At 49.6% G+C, this 20897-nt stretch overlaps 1 protein-coding gene across 1 annotated transcript in view; it reads left to right on the forward strand.

Annotated features, from left to right (window-relative positions):
* Window positions 1-15991, forward strand: part of TBC1D12 (TBC1 domain family member 12) — a 148132-nt gene extending 132141 nt beyond the window's left edge. Inside the window, exons 13-14 of the mRNA XM_075348763.1 lie at window positions 1790-2048; window positions 15634-15991. Coding sequence (XP_075204878.1) covers window positions 1790-2048; window positions 15634-15699 — 325 coding nt within the window. The 3' untranslated portion in view covers window positions 15700-15991. The remainder of the gene's footprint in view (window positions 1-1789; window positions 2049-15633) is intronic.
* The last annotated feature ends 4906 nt before the right edge of the window (window positions 15992-20897 follow it).

Raw genomic sequence — 20897 nt, forward strand, 5'->3', positions numbered from 1 at the left:
CAACACTGTCCCCATTCGGGTTCACAATCTAAATTCCCGATCAGTATCCCGGTCTTTGGAGTCTGGGAAGAAACCGGAGAACCAGGTGGAAACCCACGCAAATACGGGAAGAACATACAAACCCATATGCTCTAATATTGGTGGGTCCCCATTTGTGGTGACTAAATCCTGTACAGAGGGGTGAAGATGGAGAAGATGGTAGCAGACCGTGAGCTTACAGCGCCCTTGATACAACAAACATTGTTTATGACAACACTTTTGCTTCTTACATAGTCAGTGTATACATTCCTCCACCAATTTCTCTTCCCGTTGCACCTTCTGACACTCTTGCATTGGTCACTTCCAGGTTACTTTCATTTTTTGGGTCACACACAGGCTTTATTTGACAGAGAAATATGCTATATTTACAATATTTATTTTTGTCTTCCCTTGGCTATAATATACTATAAAAACTATGGTTTTTGAAGCTATAGCATGAAAGCTAGTGAATAATAGACTAAAGCAGCGACCACTCAAATAGTGTTGTATAAATACCCAAAAATCCTGAGTCACCTATATATTGACAATATTACTTATAGCTCATCTTTTGAGGACCATATCGAAAGTGTACACAACGCTTGTTTGTGCATTATTATTTTTTTACTATAATATAACCCATGATTAACCTTTGTGGCAGTATTGCCATGAATTAGGGTATGTGCACACAATCACGATCCATTGTGTCCTGGACGCAGCGTGTCCTGACCTGAGAGGCCATGAGTCTCCTCCACAGTAGACTGCAGCTGCTCGTGGCCACGCTCCGGGCTTGGACAGTTGCGGTCTCTTGCTGTGATCTCCCTGAAGAGAACGTGTGCATCTCCGCAGCAAATAATCGACTTGCTGCAGCTCTGGAAGCCTCACCGCAGGTCCGTCTTCACTGCAGCAAAAACAAGCACAGGGGCATGGTATTTTTAGAAATCACATCCACTGTGCTGGTACTGTACAACACAACGCTTTGGACGCAATGTAAACACACTGCATCCGAAACTCTGTGAACCCTGATCGTGGGCACTCAGCCTTAGGATGTTTTTGAACATGGATCAGTTGTATTATTTAAAAAATAAATGAAAAAAAAATGTTTTTAAAGGGAACCTGTCACCAGTTTTGGGGCCTATAAGCTGCGGCCACCACCAGTGGGCTCTTATATACATCATTCTAACATGCTGTATATAAGAGCCCAGGCTGCTGTGTAGAATGTAAAAATCACTTTATAATACCTAAACGGTCGGTGCAGTGCAGACTGGTCAGATGGGCGTCTTCGTTCTCAGGTGCCGGTGCCTCCTCTTTTGGCCATCTTTGTCGTCCTTCTGAAGCCAGGGTGCATGATGTGTCCTAAGTCATCCACACTTGCGTAGCATTGAGGTCCTGAGCAGGGCAGATCAAAGTATTGTAGTGCGCCTGCCCGGGATCTGCGAGTGTGTAGAACGTAGACGCGTCATGCACCCAAACTTAAGAAAGAGGACAAAGATGGCCGAAAGAGGAGGCGCCGTTACCAGAGAAAGGAGACACCCATGTGGCCCAACTCCACCGCAGAGCGACCGTTAGGTGAGTATTATAAAGGGATTTTTACGTTCTACACAGCGCCCTGGGCTCGTATGTGCAGCATGTTAGAATACTGTATATAAGAGCCCACTGGTGGTGGTTGCAGCTGATAGGCCCCAAATCTGCTGACGGGTTCCCTTTTTAATGTTGGTAGTTTTATAGTGGTTTCAATGAATTTGACTTTTTTTTTTTTATTTTCTGCCTTCAGGATATTCACTCTATACAGTAAGTCTCTGCCGCTTGATCTGGCCTGTCGAGTGTGGGACGTGTTTTGCCGGGATGGGGAGGAGTTCTTGTTTAGGACCGCACTGGGAATCCTGCGACTGTATGAAGAGATCCTTTTACAGATGGACTTTATCCATATAGCACAGTTCCTCACAAAACTGCCTGACGACATTACATCAGAAAAGCTGTTCAACTGCATCGCCGCCATTCAAATGCAAAACAGTAATAAAAAGTGGACACAGGTTAGTGTGAGGCCCGGTGGGGTTTAGGTAACCTTTCAGCTTGTGAGGATCAGATCCTACGTTTCCACCACTGATTGCATGCAATCCTGTCCTTGCTGCTCTCCTAGATCTGCACACAACTTATAGCTCAGGGTTTTCTTTTGACATCTGTATAATAACTGACCAAACTCACCATGAATGTAAACTCCATGGATCATAAAGGATCCATTACATACACAGACTCATGATCCCTTATTCTCTGGATATTCATCTCTTCACACAGGGTACTAGACTACTGAAATAAAGGAAAGTTATAAAAACTTTGGGGTTACATGTTAAGACTTTTTTTTCAGGTAAATAAATAATATTTTTATAGATTAGCTTTTAAATAGATTTTAGACGATTGATGGGAGATCCTTGAGATTCCTGTTACTCGGTAGGAGGAGTGGACATTGGTAGAGATGAGCGGACCTGTAGGTAAATGTTAGTTTGGGACCCGGACTTGTCACTAATTGGGTAGTTCGGGTCTCTGCCCACATGCAGCCATCCATAAACAGATCACTTCCAGGGGAGGATGGATAGGGTTTTTCCATTTTGTTTGGTGCACACTACATCCGCTCACATTGCCGTTAGCCCCAGCGTGATCAAACACTGCAAGCGGCTCTCATTGGGCCGGGCACTGAGTGTCCCAGAGCGCAGTGATGCTCGCGCAAGTGGTTTGCATACATAAAGCTCCTGAACTGTTTTTTTTTTGTTTTAGTTTGTGTTTTCATATGAACACCGAACCTCATGTTTGCTCATATCTAGTCACTGGGGTTCACGGTCTGGCATCAGTATTGGCACAGCGACAGTTGGTTTGGTCCTAGGGTTAGGAATCTCTTTTCAGCACCATCTCAGTTGAATCTTGAGCTCAGATTTCTGCCCATATTGAGCACCAATCATCACTTTTTGAAAAAATTGGAGATAAAATAATCGTTCTTTGCAATAAAGTTGGCAGTATGTCCATTTCATAAACGTGGCTGATGTACGGTCAACAATTTTAGTTTGGTCTGCATAAATGACACAATTGGCTGTTTTGCTCAGAGGCCAATGATCAAGAATGACTGTACTCATTCAGCCAATGCACACAGATCTGTGGCGTCAGTAACATCTGGACCCATATAAACTCAATTTCATTCCAGGTAATATTTGGGGGGGGGTTTGTTAGTTTTCTAAATTCCAACATGTTTATGTGTAAATCTTATGTGGCTTTAGTGGGTGGCATTAAAGGGAACCTTTTACCAGTTTTGGTGACTATAAGCTGTGGCCACCATCACTGGGCTCTTATATACAGCATTCTAACATGGTGTATATAAGCGCCCAGGCCAAAAAAGGAGGCGCCAGCACCGGAGAACGAAGATGCCCATATGACCCAACTCCACCGCAGCAGCCGTTTAGGCAAGTATTATAAAGTGATTTTCTTTATCGTTCCTTCCATGGGAGACCCAGACCATGGGGTGTATAGCTAGCGCCTCCGGAGGACACACAAAGCACTACACTCAAATGTGTAGCTCCTCCCTCCGGGCTATATACACCCCCTGGATGACAATCTACCCAGTTCAACGCTTTGTGTTCCAGGAGGATCACACACATATTTTTTATTTTAATTTTTAAAGATTTGGAAGAAAAGCGGGTCCAGTCTGGACTCCCGGCATGTCCCTTCACGCTCCACTCTGCGGGGTGCTGTTAAGGTTGATTTTACTAAGGCTGGAGCCTTCACATGCCGAGCTCCTTCGCATCCTCTGTCGAGGCTCTGTTTGAAGTGGGAGCCATCACGGTCCTCTCTGCTTGCAGAAGACCGGTCTCCATCCGCAGCCCTGTCTGGTCCCTGCTGGAAGGAGCGTTAACCCCCACTCAGGGACATGGCCCTGCGTCTCAAAGCTAAGTATTGAGACGTTTTTTTCAGGGGTCCCGGGCACTTTTATTAGGGGGACAGTATGTGCTTTAGCGTTACTGTTAATTTCGGCCGGTTCTGGGAATTTTCCATGTGAACCGCGCCGACGGTGCCTGCTCGTCGGCCGCACTTTAAAATCTAGGCCCCGGCTTCAGTTTGGGCCTAGTTTCGTTTTCGGCTCCTATGCATGTTTTGCATACAGCGCCGCCCACCGCCCGACCAGCAGAGGGGAGGGCACTCCTCTCTAGGGAGATGTCCCCTCCCCTGTCTACCTCCCTGTGTCTCTCTGCCCTCTGTGTTTCCCGCTCCTGGGCTTATACACGCACCCCCTCCTTCTCCCAGCGCCATTTTCTCAGCGTTTCTCACACTGGGAAGCGCTGGAAGCTGCAGCTGCATACTATCTGGAAGGCTGACACTTCACAGGGGAGCGGTGAAATCCGGAGGACACACAGAGAGCAGGGCTGGTAAGCCACAACCCCTGGTTGTGGACTTTTTATTACACTCTCAGGCTTTCTACAGGAGTGTATCTGGCTGCAGAACTTCCTCCACAGCAGCATGTCTGTCACTAGGAGCAAGACTGCAAACATGTATGCTATATGCACTGCTTGTAAGCTAATTCTGCCAGAGCCAAGCACATACCCACATTGTGATACCTGTGCTAATATGGTTGTGTCTCAGCCTGGAGCCTCCGCAGGGGTCCCTCCGGCTGCGCCGGCCCCGGTGGCTGAACCCCCGGCTTGGGTAGCATCTTTTTCACAAGCTCTTTCCAAGTCGTTTGCCGACTCCATGGGGCAGCTGTCCCGGACGCTGCTGTCTATGCATCAGCCTCCCTCTCAGGGTGTCTCTGCGGCTCCGAGCTCTGCAGAGCCCTCAGAGCAGGTCCTAGGACCCCGTCCCCCTAAACGGAGACGCACGGACCCTTCTCCTTCCTCGTCCCACGGCTCTGATTCACAAGCCGAGGTGCAGGGCGAGGAGGATTCACTTGCTGTGGGCTCAGACGCTGCCTCTATGTACCCCATTGACTTGTCTGAGGGTGATGCGGATGTTAGTGACTTGATTACGTCCATTAACTCCGTGCTGAACCTCAACCCACAAGAGTCAGAGGAACAACCCTCTCTGGTAGAGGTACACCAGTTTACCTCTCCTAAGAAACCTAGGAGTATGTTTTTTAACCATTCCAGCTTTCAGACCACTGTTAACAAGCCCAGGGCCTGTCCTGACAAACGCTTTCTGAAGCGTAGTTCAGATGACAGTTTTCCTTTTCCACCAGAGGTGGTTAAGGAATGGGCCCAGTCTCCAAAGGTGGACCCTCCGGTGTCCAGAATCTCAGCCCGCACAGTCGTTGCTGTGGCTGACGGCACTTCTCTTAAGGACCCCACTGACCGCCAGGTTGACCTTCTGGCCAAGTCTGTATTTGAGGCGGCAGGAGCCTCCTTCTCCCCGTCTTTTGCGGCAGTGTGGGCTCTTAAGGCTATCTCTGCCTCGCTGGCGGAGATTCATTCCCTCTCCAGGGACTCTATTCCTGAGATGGATGCCTTAACTTCTCAAGCTTCGGCTTTTGCATCCTACGCCATGTCTGCCATCCTGGAGGCTTCTCACCGCACGGCAGTGGCCTCCGCTAACTCCCTCGCGATCCGCAGGATCTTGTGGCTTCGAGAGTGGAAAGCGGACGCTTCCTCTAAGAAGTACCTTGCGAGTCTCCCTTTTACTGGGTCCCGGCTGTTTGGGGAACAGCTTGATGGCATAATTAAGGAGGCTACTGGCGGGAAGAGTACTTCCTTGCCACAAACTAAAGCCAAGAAACCTGCCCAGGTCAGGAACCAATCGAGGTTTCGTTCCTTTCGTTCCTCTAACTGGTCATCCTCTAAGCCCTCGGCCTCGTCCACTACCGCCAAGGATCGTAAATCCAACTGGCGCGCAAAGCCGCGTCCTCAAAAGACCGGAGGAGCCGCTGCCACCAAGGCAGCCTCCTCGTGACTATCTGGCCGCGCCAGCAAAGTCCTTGGTCGGTGGCAGGCTCTCCCACTTTGGCGACGTGTGGTTGCAACACGTCTCCGATCAGTGGGTGCGGGATATCATCACCCACGGCTACAGGATACCTTTCTTTTTCGCTCTATTGGGAGACCCAGACAATTGGGGTGTATAGGCTATGCCTCCGGAGGCCGCACAAAGTACTACACTTAAAAGTGTTAGGCCCCTCCCCTTCTGCCTATACACCCCCCGTGCTCCCACGGGCTCCCCAGTTTTCTGCTTTGTGCGAAGGAGGTCAGACACGCACAGCACAGCTCCACAGATTAGTCAGCAGCAGCTGCTGACTATGTCGGATGGAAGAAAAGTGGGCCCATATAGGGCCCCCAGCATGCTCCCTTTTCACCCCACTCTTGTCGGCGGTGTTGTTAAGGTTGAGGTACCCATTGCGGGTACGGAGGCTGGAGCCCACATGCTGTTTTCCTTCCCCATCCCCCTTAGGGCTCTGGGCGAAGTGGGATCCCATCGGTCTCCAGGCACTGAGACCGTGCTTCATCCACAACTCCTGTGGAGCCTGATGGATAGGAGCCGATACCGTTCAGGGACATGGCCCTGCATCTTGGAGGTACTCTGTATCCCTGTGGGGACCGCGCACGGCATCACCTCAGCTTTGCTGGGTGTGCTAGTGCACCGGGGACCGCGGCGCTGACCGGGTCTATATGTGCCATTACACACTCAGCGTCGCTGAGTGTGTTTATATGTAAGGGCTACCGCACTAACCGCCGCTGCCATGGGACACTGCGGCGCGGCTGGGACTTGTAGTTCGCCGGGGACTTTCACGCCGGCCGCGCTTTTACGGCGGCCGCGTTTATTACTAGAGTCCCCGGCTTCCTTGCGGCCTAGTTTACTTTTCTCCCGCCCTCAGCCCTGACAGGCAGGGGGAAGGGCGGGACGCTGCACGGAGCGAGCAGCTCTGAGGGCTGGAGTATGATTTACATACTCCACCCCCCTCACTGTGCACGGTGTGAGCACCAGTTCGCGCTCTTTCTCGGCCACGCCCACAGCTCCCTCATCTCGTCAGGACGCCGCAGCCATTCCTGTCAGCTCCACCGACGCTGCAGAAGAGGGACAAGTCCTGGGAGACCCAGACACGGTCTCTGGTGGCCTCACAACCGCTTTAGGCGGCTGGTAAGCAGCACCTGTGGTGCGAACCCCATGGTGCTGTAGTGTATTGGTACATTATTTGTGTATCGTATATACTTTACACTGTATGAGCACAGTTCATTCTGGCTATATACCCTTTTGTGTAACTCAAGGAAAACTATAGCATGGCGCCCACAAAAGGCAGGGGTGCCAAAACACAGGCTTATTATGCTGCCTGCGCCGCATGTAAGACCTCGCTACCGGCAGGTTCCACTGACCCTCATTGTGTGCAGTGTTCGACCCCTGTGCCACTTCTTCAGCCGGAGCCTATGCTAAGAGGGGCCCAGGGGGAGCCACCTGTTGACACTGTCCAGGTGACGGGGACTGAGTTTGCTAAACTCTCTGAGACTATGGCTAAGATACTAGAAGCCTTGCAGTCCAGGCCGGTATCTCAGCAACGGGACTCTGTTGAATCGTTGTTCCCGGGCCCCCCTCAGTTGGACCAACAATGTCCTCCCGGGGTATCTCCTGCATCCCAGTCTGAGGGTTCTGACTTAGACCCCAGCCCCAGATCGACTAAGCGGGCTCGCTTAGAATTTCCCTCGACATCATATTGTTTAGGGTCTCAGCGGGGGGAATCTTTGGTTGATGATGCGGAGACAGCTGATCAGGATTCTGATCCTGAGAGCGCTCTCAATCTTAATACTCCAGACGGGGACGCCATAGTAAACGATCTTATTGCGTCCATCCATCAGTTGCTGGATATTTCTCCCTCAGCCCCTCCGGCGGAGGAGTCAGCTTCTCAGCAGGAGAAATTTCGTTTCAGGTTTCCCAAGCGGACACAGAGTATGTTTCTAGACCACTCTGATTTCAGAGAGGCAATCCAGAATCACCATGCTTGTCCAGATAAGCGTTTTTCTAAGCGCCTTAAGGATACACGTTATCCTTTCCCCCCGGACGTGGTTAAAGGTTGGACTCAATGTCCCAAAGTGGATCCTCCAATCTCCAGACTGGCGGCTAGGTCCATACTTGCAGTGGAAGATGGGGCCTCGCTCAAAGATGCCACTGACAGGCAGATGGAGCTCTGGTTGAAATCCATCTATGAAGCTATCGGAGCTTCTTTTGCCCCAGCATTCGCAGCCGTATGGGCGCTGCAAGCTATCTCAGCAGGTCAAGCGCAAATTGAAGCAGCCACATGCACGGCCGCGCCACAAGTGGCATCCATTACCACCCAGACCTCGGCAATTGCGTCTTACGCTATTAATGCTGTCCTGGACTCTGTGAGCCGTACGGCGGTGGCGACCGCCAATTCGGTGGTACTCCGCAGGGCCTTGTGGCTACGGGAATGGAAGGCAGATTCGGCTTCCAAAAAGCGCTTAACCAGTTTGCCAATTTCTGGCGACAGGCTGTTTGGTGAGCGTCTGGATGAAATCATCAAACAATCCAAGGGAAAGGATACATCCTTACCCCAGCCCAAACAGAACATTCCCCAACAGAGGAGAGGACAGTCGAGGTTTCGGTCCTTTCGGGGCGCGGGCAGGTCGCAATTCTCCTCGTCCAAAAGGTCTCAGAAAGAACAAAGGAACTCTGATGCATGGCGGTCTAAGTCACGTCCTAAAAAGAACATTGGAGGCACCGCTAACAAAGCGGCTTCCTCATGACTTTCGACCTCCTCTAGTAGCATCCTCGGTCGGTGGCAGGCTCTCCCGCTTTTGCGACGCCTGGCTGCCACAAATAAAAGACCGCTGGGTGAGAGACATTCTGTCTCACGGTTACAAGATAGAGTTCACCTCTCGTCCCCCGACTCGATTCTTCAGGTCTTCTCCGCCTCCCGAGAGAGCCGAGGCTCTTCTGCAGGCGCTGGGCACTCTGAAGGCAGAAGGAGTGGTGGTCCCTGTTCCTCTTCATCAACAGGGCCACGGTTTTTACTCCAACTTGTTTGTGGTCCCAAAGAAGGACGGGTCTTTCCGTCCTGTCCTAGACCTGAAACTTCTCAACAAACACGTAAAGACCAGGCGGTTCCGGATGGAATCCCTTCGCTCCGTCATCGCCTCAATGTCCCAAGGAGATTTCCTTGCATCGATCGATATCAAAGATGCTTATCTCCACGTTCCGATTGCCCCAAAGCACCAGCGCTTCTTGCGCTTCGCCATAGGAAACGAACACCTGCAGTTCGTGGCACTGCCATTCGGCCTGGCAACAGCCCCACGGGTTTTCACCAAGGTTATGGCTACTGTAGTAGCGGTCCTCCATTCTCAGGGTCACTCGGTGATCCCGTACTTGGACGATCTGTTGATCAAGGCACCCTCTCAAGAGGCATGCCAACACAGCCTCGACGCTACCCTGGAGACTCTCCAGAGTTTCGGGTGGATCATCAATTTTCCAAAGTCAAATCTGACACCGGCCCAATCGCTCACATACCTTGGCAGGGAGTTTCATACCCTCTCAGCGATAGTGAAGCTTCCGCTGATCAAGCAGCGGTCACTACAGACAGGGGTACAATCTCTCCTTCAAGGCCAGTCACACCCCTTGAGGCGCCTCATGCACTTCCTGGGGAAGATGGTGGCAGCAATGGAAGCAGTCCCTTTCGCGCAGTTTCACATGCGTCCCCTTCAATGGGACATCCTACGCAAATGGGACAGGAAGCCGACGTCCCTCGACAGGACCGTCTCCCTCTCTCAGGCGACCAAAGCTTCCCTTCGGTGGTGGCTTCTTCCCACTTCTTTATCGAAGGGGAAATCCTTCCTACCCCCATCCTGGGAAGTAGTCACGACGGACGCAAGTCTGTCAGGGTGGGGAGCGGTTTTTCTCCACCACAGGACTCAGGGTACGTGGACCCGGCAAGAGTCCTCGCTTCAGATCAATGTTCTGGAAATTCGGGCAGTGTATCTTGCCCTGAAAGCGTTCCAGCAGTGGCTGGAAGGCAAGCAGATCCGAATTCAGTCGGACAATTCCACAGCGGTGGCATACATCAACCACCAAGGCGGCACACGCAGTCGACAAGCCTTCCAGGAAGTCCGGCGGATTTTGATGTGGGTGGAAGCCACGGCCTCCACCATATCCGCAGTTCACATCCCAGGCGTGGAAAACTGCGAAGCAGATTATCTCAGTCGCCAGGGCATGGACCAGGGGAATGGTCCCTTCACCCAGACGTGTTTCAGGAGATCTGTTGCCGCTGGGGGTGCCGGACGTCGACCTCATGGCGTCCCGGCACAACAACAAGGTACCAATGTTCATGACACGGTCTCAAGATCAGAGCTCTGGCGGCAGACGCCTTAGTTCAGGATTGGTCGCAGTTTCAGCTCCCTTATGTGTTTCCTCCGCTGGCACTGTTGCCCAGAGTGTTACGCAAGATCAGGGCCGACTGCCGCCGCGCCATCCTCGTCGCTCCAGACTGGCCAAGGAGGTCGTGGTACCCGGATCTGTGGCATCTCACGGTCGGCCAACCGTGGGCACTACCAGACCGACCAGACTTGCTGTCTCAAGGGCCGTTTTTCCATCTGAATTCTGCGGCCCTCAACCTGACTGTGTGGCCATTGAGTCCTGGATCCTAGCGTCTTCAGGGTTATCTCAAGAAGTCATTGCCACTATGAGACAGGCTAGGAAACCAACGTCCGCCAAGATTTATCACAGGACGTGGAAAATTTTCCTGTCGTGGTGCTCTGCTCAGGGTTTTTCTCCCTGGCCATTTGCATTACCTACTTTTCTGTCCTTCCTTCAATCTGGACTGGAAAAGGGTTTGTCGCTCAGTTCCCTTAAGGGACAAGTTTCAGCGCTCTGTGTTTTTCCAGAAGCGCCTAGCTAGACTTCCACAGGTACGCACGTTCCTGCAGGGAGTTTGTCACATCGTTCCACCTTACAAGCGGCCGTTAGAACCCTGGGATCTAAACAGGGTGCTGATGGTTCTTCAGAAACCACCATTCGAGCCAATGAGAGATATCTCCCTCTCACGACTTTCGCAGAAAGTGGTTTTTCTAGTAGCAGTCACTTCTCTTCGGAGAGTGTCTGAGCTAGCAGCGTTGTCGTGCAAAGCCCCTTTTCTGGTTTTTCACCAGGACAAGGTGGTTCTACGTCCGGTTCCGGAATTTCTCCCTAAGGTGGTATCCCCCTTTCATCTCAATCAGGATATTTCCTTACCTTCTTTTTATCCTCATCCAGTTCACCAATGTGAAAAGGATTTGCACTCGTTAGATCTGGTGAGAGCACTCAGACTCTACATTTCTCGTACGGCGCCCCTGCGCCGCTCGGATGCACTCTTTGTCCTTGTCGCTGGCCAGCGTAAAGGGTCACAGGCTTCCAAATCAACCCTGGCTCGGTGGATCAAGGAGCCAATTATCGAAGCTTACCGTTCGGCTGGGCTTCCGGTTCCCTCAGGGCTGAAGGCCCATTCTACCAGAGCCGTGGGAGCGTCCTGGGCTTTGAGGCACCAGGCTACGGCTCAACAGGTGTGTCAGGCGGCTACCTGGTCGAGCCTGCACACTTTCACGAAGCACTATCAGGTGCATACCTATGCTGCGGCGGATGCCAGCCTAGGTAGACGAGTCCTTCAGGCGGCGGTTGCCCACCTGTAGGAAAGGGCCGTTTTACGGCTCTCTTACGAGGTATTATTTTACCCACCCAGGGACTGCTTTTGGACGTCCCAATTGTCTGGGTCTCCCAATAGAGCGAAAAAGAAGGGAATTTTGTTTACTTACCGTAAATTCCTTTTCTTCTAGCTCTAATTGGGAGACCCAGCACCCGCCCCTGTTTTTTTGTGTACACATGTTGTTCATGTTGAATGGTTTCAGTTCTCCGAGTTTCCTTCGGATTGAAGTTACTTTAAACCAGTTTATAATTATTTTTCCTCCTTCTTGCTTTTGCACCAAAACTGAGGAGCCCGTGGGAGCACGGGGGGTGTATAGGCAGAAGGGGAGGGGCCTAACACTTAAGTGTAGTACTTTGTGCGGCCTCCGGAGGCATAGCCTATACACCCCAATTGTCTGGGTCTCCCAATTAGAGCTAGAAGAAAAGGAATTTACGGTAAGTAAACAAAATTCCCTTCTTTTCTTCCAGCCCGCCAAACAGATTTTTTCTGTCCATCCCCCCCTGCTCCAAAGCCGCCGCCTTCTCTCAGGCCGTGGCATCCCTGCAGGCCAACGGTGTAATTGTTCCGGTCCCCGCCCGGGAACGGTTCAGCGGTTTCTACTCAAACCTCTTTCTAGTCCCCAAAAAGGACGGTTCCTCCCGACCCATCCTGGATCTCAAGCTTCTCAACAAGCATGTTCAGGTGCGGCACTTTCGCATGGAATCTCTGAGATCGGTCATTGCCTCAATGACCCAGGGAGATTTTCTGGCATCCATCGACATCAGAGATGCCTACCTGCATGTGCCTATTGCGGTCTCACACCAGCGCTGGCTACGCTTTGCAATCGGAGAGGAACACTTCCAGTTTGTGGCTCTTCCCTTTGGCTTAGCCACGGCCCCTCGAGTGTTCACCAAGGTCATGGCAGCAGTGGTTGCGGTCCTGCACCTCCAGGGATTGGCAGTGATTCCTTACCTGGACGACCTTCTAGTCAAGGCCTCATCCAGTGTAGACTGCCAGCGGAGTGTCTCTCTCACTGTCACCATGCTAACTCAGTTCGGGTGGCTTGTCAACCTCCCCAAGTCGACTCTGACCCCGACCCGGGTACTTTTGTACCTAGGGATGCAATTCGAGACTCTGCCGGCACTTGTCAAGTTGCCCTTAGTCAAACAGCAGTCCCTTCGTCTGGCGGTGCGCTCTCTGCTGAGGCACCGCCGTCATTCCATCAGACACCTCATGCAGGTGCTGGGTCAGATGGTGGCGTCCATGGAAGCGGTTCCCTTTGCCCAGTTCCATCTGCGTCCCTTGCAGCTGGACATTCTCCGCTGTTGGGACAAGCGGATCTCTTCCTTGGACAGGCTGGTGGCTCTGTCATCACAGGCCAGGAACTCCCTTCAGTGGTGGCTTCAGCCCCTCTCCCTGTCACAGGGACGTTCCTTCCTGACTCCGTCCTGGGTGATCCTCACCACGGATGCCAGTCTCTCCGGCTGGGGAGCGGTATTTCTCCATCACCGAGCACAGGGCACTTGGACTCCGTCCGAATCAGCCCTCCCGATCAATGTGCTGGAAATCAGAGCTGTGTTTCTAGCTCTCCTGGACTTTCACCACCTATTGGCGGGCAAGCACATTCGGGTTCAGTCGGACAACGCGACAGCGGTTGCCTACATCAATCACCAGGGCGGAACTCACAGCCGTCTGGCGATGTTGGAGGTTCAACGAATCCTCCAGTGGACGGAGGACTCCAAGTCCACCATATCCGCAGTCCACATCCCAGGCGTGGAAAACTGGGAGGCCGATTATCTCAGCCGTCAAACCGTGGACGGCGGCGAGTGGGCCCTGCATCCGTCAGTGTTCAGATCGATCTGCCGCAAGTGGGGCACTCCGGAAGTAGATCTAATGGCTTCCCGGCACAACAACAAGGTTCCGGTTTACGTGGCTCGCTCCCACGATCCTCAAGCCTTCGCAGCAGACGCACTGGTTCAGGATTGGTCTCAGTTCAGTCTGGCCTATGTGTTTCCCCCTCTAGCTCTCTTGCCCAGGGTTCTGCGCAAGATCCGAATGGAGGGCCGTCGAGTCATACTCATTGCTCCGGACTGGCCCAGGCGAGCCTGGTACCCAGATCTGCTCCGCCTGTCCGTAGAGGTGCCGTGGCATCTCCCGGACCGCCCAGACCTTCTCTCTCAAGGTCCGTTCTTCCGCCAGAATTCTGCGGCTCTCAGATTGACGGCGTGGCTCTTGAGTCCTGGATCCTGACGGCTTCAGGCATTCCCTCTGAGGTCATCTCCACCATGACTCAGGCTCGGAAGTCTTCCTCGGCTAAGATTTACCACAGGACTTGGAGAATTTTCCTGTCCTGGTGTCGCTCTTCCGGCCATGCTCCTTGGCCGTTCGCCTTGCCGACCATCCTGTCTTTTCTACAGTCAGGTCTGCAGTTGGGTCTGTCCCTCAATTCCCTTAAGGGACAGGTGTCGGCTTTGTCGGTATTGTTCCAGCGGCGTATCGCCCGACTGGCTCAGGTGCGCACCTTCATGCAGGGCGCATCTCACATCATCCCTCCTTACCGACGGCCCTTGGATCCCTGGGACCTTAATCTGGTCCTCACTGCCTTACAGAAACCCCCTTTTGAGCCTCTCAGGGAAGTTCCTTTGTCTAGACTTTCACAGAAAGTTGTCTTTCTAGTAGCCATAACTTCTCTCAGGAGAGTTTCTGATTTGGCTGCGCTTTCTTCGGAATCCCCCTTTTTGGTGTTTCACCAAGACAAGGTGGTTCTGCGTCCGACTCCGGACTTTCTCCCTAAGGTGGTGTCTTCCTTCCACCTTAACCAGGACATTTCATTGCCCTCTCTTTGTCCGGCCCCTGTGCATCGCTTTGAGAAGGCGTTGCACACCCTGGATTTGGTGCGGTCGCTCTGAATCTATGTGTCTCGCACCGCCGTTTTTCGGCGGTGCACCTCACTTTTTGTGCTAACCACGGGTCAGCGCAAGGGCCTCTCGGCGTCTAAACCGACCCTGGCTCGTTGGGTTAGGTCGGCTATCGCCGATGCCTACCAGTGTTCTCAGGTGCCTCCCCCGCCGGGGATTAAGGCGCACTCGACCAGAGCTGTCGGTGCCTCCTGGGCTTTCAGACACCAGGCTACGGCTCAGCAGGTGTGTCAGGCTGCCACTTGGTCCAGTCTGCACACTTTTTCTAAGCACTACCAAGTGCATGCTCATGCTTCGGCAGATGCGAGCTTGGGCAGACGCATCCTTCAGGCGGCTGTCGCCCATTTGTGAAGTTAGGTTTTGCCTACTTCTCAGTTTAGTTTATTTCCCACCCATGGACTGCTTTGGAACGTCCCATGGTCTGGGTCTCCCATGGAAGGAACGATAAAGAAAAAGAGAATTTTGTTTACTTACCGTAAATTCTTTTTCTTGTAGTTCCGACATGGGAGACCCAGCACCCTCCCTGTTGCCTGTTGGCAGTTTTTGTTCCGTGTGTTTCACGGCTGTTGTTAGTAGACAGAGTTCTGGTTTTGCCGAGTTTTACTCTATCTCTACTTATGGGTGGATGTCCTCCTTCAGCTTTTGCACTGAACTGGGTAGATTGTCATCCAGGGGGTGTATATAGCCCGGAGGGAGGAGCTACACATTTGAGTGTAGTGCTTTGTGTGTCCTCCGGAGGCGCTAGCTATACACCCCATGGTCTGGGTCTCCCATGTCGGAACTACAAGAAAAAGAATTTACGGTAAGTAAACAAAATTCTCTTTTTTATGTTCTACACAGCGGCCTGGGCTCTTATATACAGAATGTTATAATGCTGTATATAAGAGCCCACTGGTGGTGGCCACAGCTTATAGGCCCCAAATCTGGTGACCGGTTCCCTTTTTAAGGGGTCATCTGACAGCGACATATGCAACTAGATAACACCTTTTTATTATAACAGATCCTCATTTTGGAACAGTAATGGCTTTGTTATATCCTTGTTCTCTGTTTTGTCTGATTTGCCCCATGTCTGTATTGCAGGTATTCACATCACTAATGAAAGACTACAAAGAAGCTGACAAAAATAGTCCGGCAACAAAAAGTTAACTAATGAGCTCTTCTGATTACATGAAACCACTCCAACAAGCGGCAGGACACGCTGTGTCCACGGATTGAGAACCACTACAGACAAGTATGATATGAGAATCCCTGCCGGGGAATTGCACATTTACTACAACACCAGGGAATAAAAGCAGACCAGTCCTTCTCTTGTCAGTATTAAGAATAATCCCCCAAATCTGTGCTTTTATTTTCTGGAGGACTCGGAAGGGTTTTTTTTCCCCCAACTACATGGGACATATATAATATTTAATGCAATAAACCTTTGTATTGGAACTTTTACCTGGTACACTAAGTTTTCAAGTATACATATGAAAAAGACACTTTTAGTTACCGTTTGGTAACAGCGTGAATGTTACGACCAGACATCAAACTGCAATCTGAACCCAACTGCTTGGTACCAATAGTTGGTAGACATGTGTGCGGTCAACTCCACAGAGGTCCAAAGGCATGTCTGCCTTTGGAACAATGGCGGCCATCAGCCAGCTACTGGAGCGACCATGCCCAAATGCCGTATGACGTGTGTGGGGTATGTATGTATTCCCTACTGTCCCCAACAGTCACTCCGAGCACACTTCACCCGACTCCTAATAATGTGACTCAATCTGTGGGGGTCTGATGGTAGCATTTTCTTTATTTGTAATCCATATTCCATTGAAAAAAGCAGCAAACAAGAATATCTCTGATCTGTACAGCTCACAAACTCATAACCGCAAAATGTGAGAGGAATAATAAAACAAAACTTTTACTACGGTCATTAAAAATAACTGCAATATGTTCAGAATTAGTGATGAAGTTTCAGTCACCTAAAAAACTTGATGATCTTTGTATCCCTGAAAGTGATATACAAAGTATCAGCAAAAACGTGACACAGAGCAGTTTGTGAAAATAATCGAGTAATTTAGGGTAAATATTAGTAATGAGTGATCACTACTGTACTTGGGTGCTCAGTTGACACTCAGATGGGCTCTAGTACCAAGTATAATGGAAGTCAATGGGCAAGTCGTGCATTTTTCTGTAAGATCTTCTGGAAAAATGCCCATGTTTTCCATTGACTTCCTCCATACTCTGTACTCCATCCAAGTGTCCGACCTCCTTGTTTCGAGTACTCAGTAGTGCTCACTCATCACTAGTAACTATCACTAATCTAAAATGGTTATCTTGACAGTGGTCAGATCTTAGTGTGGTTGCGTGGTCTAAATCCATAAGTCTGCAGTCGCTCTGTGTCATTCTATGTAACTGCAGACTTGTGAATCCTCACATTGCAGACACTGCGCGCTGAGGATTCCCTGGTGTCCGAACCGGGAACGGCGGTCATGTGGCCTCTAGTACGCAATATGCAATCTACCGGCCAGAATCTGACTAGAGGTGTGCGGCCTTGATCAGGTGAAGTGCAAGCGATGTGAGGATTCACAAGTCTGTGGTCACTAAGTAAACAGAGCGACTGCAGACTTGTGGATTTAGACTGGATAATCCCTTTAAGGAGATCGATATAACCCATATATTGCACATCAGTATTAAATAAATAAAAAAATAGAATCAAAACAACATGGTGGTGTTGAAAATCCTCATCCATCACCTATTGTTGATATTTTTAGTGTGCGTCGTAAAACATATGTTTTATTATACCTCGCATCATCCTGTTGTCATTGCTCCCAGATGGGGTAGCAAAAACCTGGTGACAGATTCCCGGTCAGTCTAAATAATAATGCTCCTACGGTAAAACAAAGCAGATTTTCCAGACCTAGGAAACCTCATGCACCCGCAGTGGGGATTGTCTGCATTGTAATTGCAATCAGATTTAAGATCTGCAGCGTGATAGTTTATTCTGCTGATGTTACCACAGACTCCATCTTTTTGCCATGTGGCACCATTTTCATAATGAAATCCTCGCTGTGGTATTTCTGTTGCAGGAGGTCTTAGTGCCCTTATTGTACCTCTGCAAGGCCACGTTATCATTTGCTGTATTTCCGTTCTCTTTCCTTGTGTTTTATATTTAGCTTTACGTAATAGCGAGTCGACCTGGTACTTTAATTTTTTTTTAGGAAGCTTCTGTTCACATTTTTCATCCATTTATAAACAATCCAGTATTGAAAAAAAGAAATGGATCTGTTTTTAAAGGGAGGAAAAATGCATGCAAAGCTTAAACCATCCGTTATGATTAGCTTCCCCATACATACATACATACATACATACATAATTTATATATATATAATGTTTTGCAGTCAGACTAGTTTTTTTCATCCAGCTTAAAAAAAAAAAAAAAAAAAAAAAAACACCAAACTTTTAGCAGCTTGAAATTCAGCATGAGCGAGCACCATCATGCTCTGGTCTCGTTAAGAGCAGTTGGACACTTAGATGGCTGCTACTCAAGTACCCAAGTATAATGGAGGTCAATGGAGGACTCAAGGATTTTTCCGGGAAATCTTCCAGAAACATGCTCGAGTTCCCTATTGACTTCCATTATACTCCGTATACAGGTCGCGCCCATCTGAGCGTCCAACCTGCTCCTAATGACACTCGAGCAGGGTGTTGCTCACTCATAACTTAGTATGCACAGAAAAAAACACTTTATTCAAATGAATGGCTCTTGTACTGGAACGTTTTATCTCCTTTATATGATCCCAAAATGGATGCAACAATGGAGAGAGCTACTGGACATGTGAACAGAGCCTAAGAAATATAGATTTTACCCAGCGCTAATGCATCATTTAACAGGTTTTATGACTTTAGAAATAAAGTTTAAAAGGTCTCCATCGTGAAGACAGAAATCTTACTGCTCAGTACATGTACGTGCTGCCCTGCACCGTTCCTTCCCGTTGGCTTCTCTTCAGGTGATAGCCCATGTGTATGTCTGGCATCGGAGATCCGCATCTGTGGACGTCCTGACCAGAGAGGGCAGACTGCACATCATCCTAGGTTAGGAGGTGAATGAATACATCCGCATTGTAAAACATTTTTTATTGACCCTAAAAAATAACTGTTTTTATCTCCGATTTGGTCCAGTGGATCTCCTTGTCAGCAGACTCTCTGCAGTTCTAGAAAGTTTAAGAGTCAATTTAACCTTCTTACATTATTAAACATGGCCATTCAGATTAGATAGATGGCCCTCTATACTGATTTTCTGTTCTGCCAGGTGAAATATCTGCTGGAACTAGTCTCCCCAGACTGAATGTTCGAGTCTATAAGGAGGTCGGGGTTGATAACTGTTCAGCCACCAACTAACTTGTATATGGTCAACTGAAAGGGCCCATATCATAAATATCGCCCTATCCTTCGGATATGGCATCATTTACTTTGGTGGGGTCTGACTTCAGACTCCTATTGATCCTGAGAATGAAAGGGCCGCAGCCGTGATTTATACAGTTTTCTGACACTGCGGCACTCCTGGCTGTGCAGATAACGGCAGCCTGCCTCACCATCTCAGCACCCCCCTGTCAGAAAGGGGCCGTAGCACTGAATCACTGCTGCAGACACTTCTTCCTCAGGATCAATCTGAATCCCAACAATCACAGCATATCCTAGCAATAATTTAAGAGATGGGAATATCCCATTTAGATTTTATAGTTTTTGAAGAAGGCCCAATGTGATGTGATGTGAGAGCTTCATTATGTAGGTATTATTCACGTAACAAACACGTCAATCACGCTTGTAAGCCGTTTATCATTAGAACAGTCTTATTGCATCTTGTACCAATGGCTGATGTAAGAAAATACTCCACTGAGCCAACACATCAAGCGGCGTATTAAGGTGTAACCAATTTGTAGATTGGTGGAGATCCGGGTCCCGAGACCCCTCACGGATTGCTCAGACTCTGCTGAAGCACTTGGGCTGAGCTCCTGCAGGAGGACTGTACAGCGCTGAACTCGCCCTGTATTAAGCCCTTGAACTGACATTCACACGCTCATGCAGGAGCTGAGGGTCTCTGCCCAGTCTATGAACGATCGGTGGGTTCGCAGGACCAAGGCCACCACTTCTCAACCGGACCTTTATTAATTTAGGTACACTTTAACCGGTACACTTTAACCTGCATCTGTCTTCAGTAGAGTGCACTTTATTTGTGGACATCTATGAAGTGCCCAGATTCAACAGCCTATATACAAGTTGCTCTTAGAACTCACACTTTGTTTCACTCCCGTGTTTGTTTGTTTTTTACCATTTGTTCAATATTAGATTATTTTATTTTTATGTCCTTGGGTTCTGGATATGTTCACACAGGACAGATGAATAGCAGGTAAAGATGGATGAAAAACCCACAGCATATCCACCATGTAAACCTATTTTAAGGGAATGTTCACACTCAATCTGCCGCTGTGGTCTCTCCATGGCTTTCCTGCTCAAATACTTAATATTGCAAACAAATGGCTGTTTTACCTGCAAGATCTCGTGAACGACCGTAATGGTCATTCTGCAGTTGAAATGGCTCTTTCCCTGCACAGTAAAGTGAATGAGCAGAGAAATTGTGGGAAAACCACAGATGCACAGGCTATTGCAGTTTAAAGGGAATGTCCATTACTTGGACAACCCCTACTCATTCCCTAGCCCCCCCCTCCTAAAAATAAGCCTATACTCTCCTCTGGTGCGGTTGCCATTCCAGTGAAATGGAATGGCGATGTCTGAAGCCTCATTCCCGGGGTCCATGTGATATTATGATACGTGAGCCCTGCGACCAATCAGTGCCCGGTGACTGTCTCCCCACCTTTTGGACTTTTGAGTAGGATGTGAGCTCAGCGCGTACGTCCTGCTCAGTTGTCCAGAGTCAGGGTGAAAGAAGCCGACTCTGGTCGCAGCATGTGAACAAAGCCTATATATATAGATATAGCTAGATATATATCTATCTATCTCGGCTTTGTTCACATGCAGCGGTCATACTATGGCTTTTAAGGGGATGTCCACATTTTAGACAACCCCTACTCATTTTTTAATTGAATCAGTCATTAACAATATGTAGTACTAATACTGTTATGGCACAAAGTCAAGGAAAGTGAATACATAGGAAGTTATTACTACTTTATATGTGTGCTCTGCAGAGGAGTGCTGCTCTAGTATGGCTCTCCCGTCATACGTGGGCCGTGCGGAGCCGAGATTTCCCGCACTGTTCCTCTACGGCACCTGTGAATGGTAAATGTGAAGGCCAGCGTTCCTGGCTACCTTTATCCTGACATCCGTTGTAGGCAGTCCAGATG

The sequence above is a fragment of the Anomaloglossus baeobatrachus genome, chromosome 5 (genome assembly GCF_048569485.1).
Source record: "Anomaloglossus baeobatrachus isolate aAnoBae1 chromosome 5, aAnoBae1.hap1, whole genome shotgun sequence".
NCBI lineage: Eukaryota > Metazoa > Chordata > Amphibia > Anura > Aromobatidae > Anomaloglossus > Anomaloglossus baeobatrachus.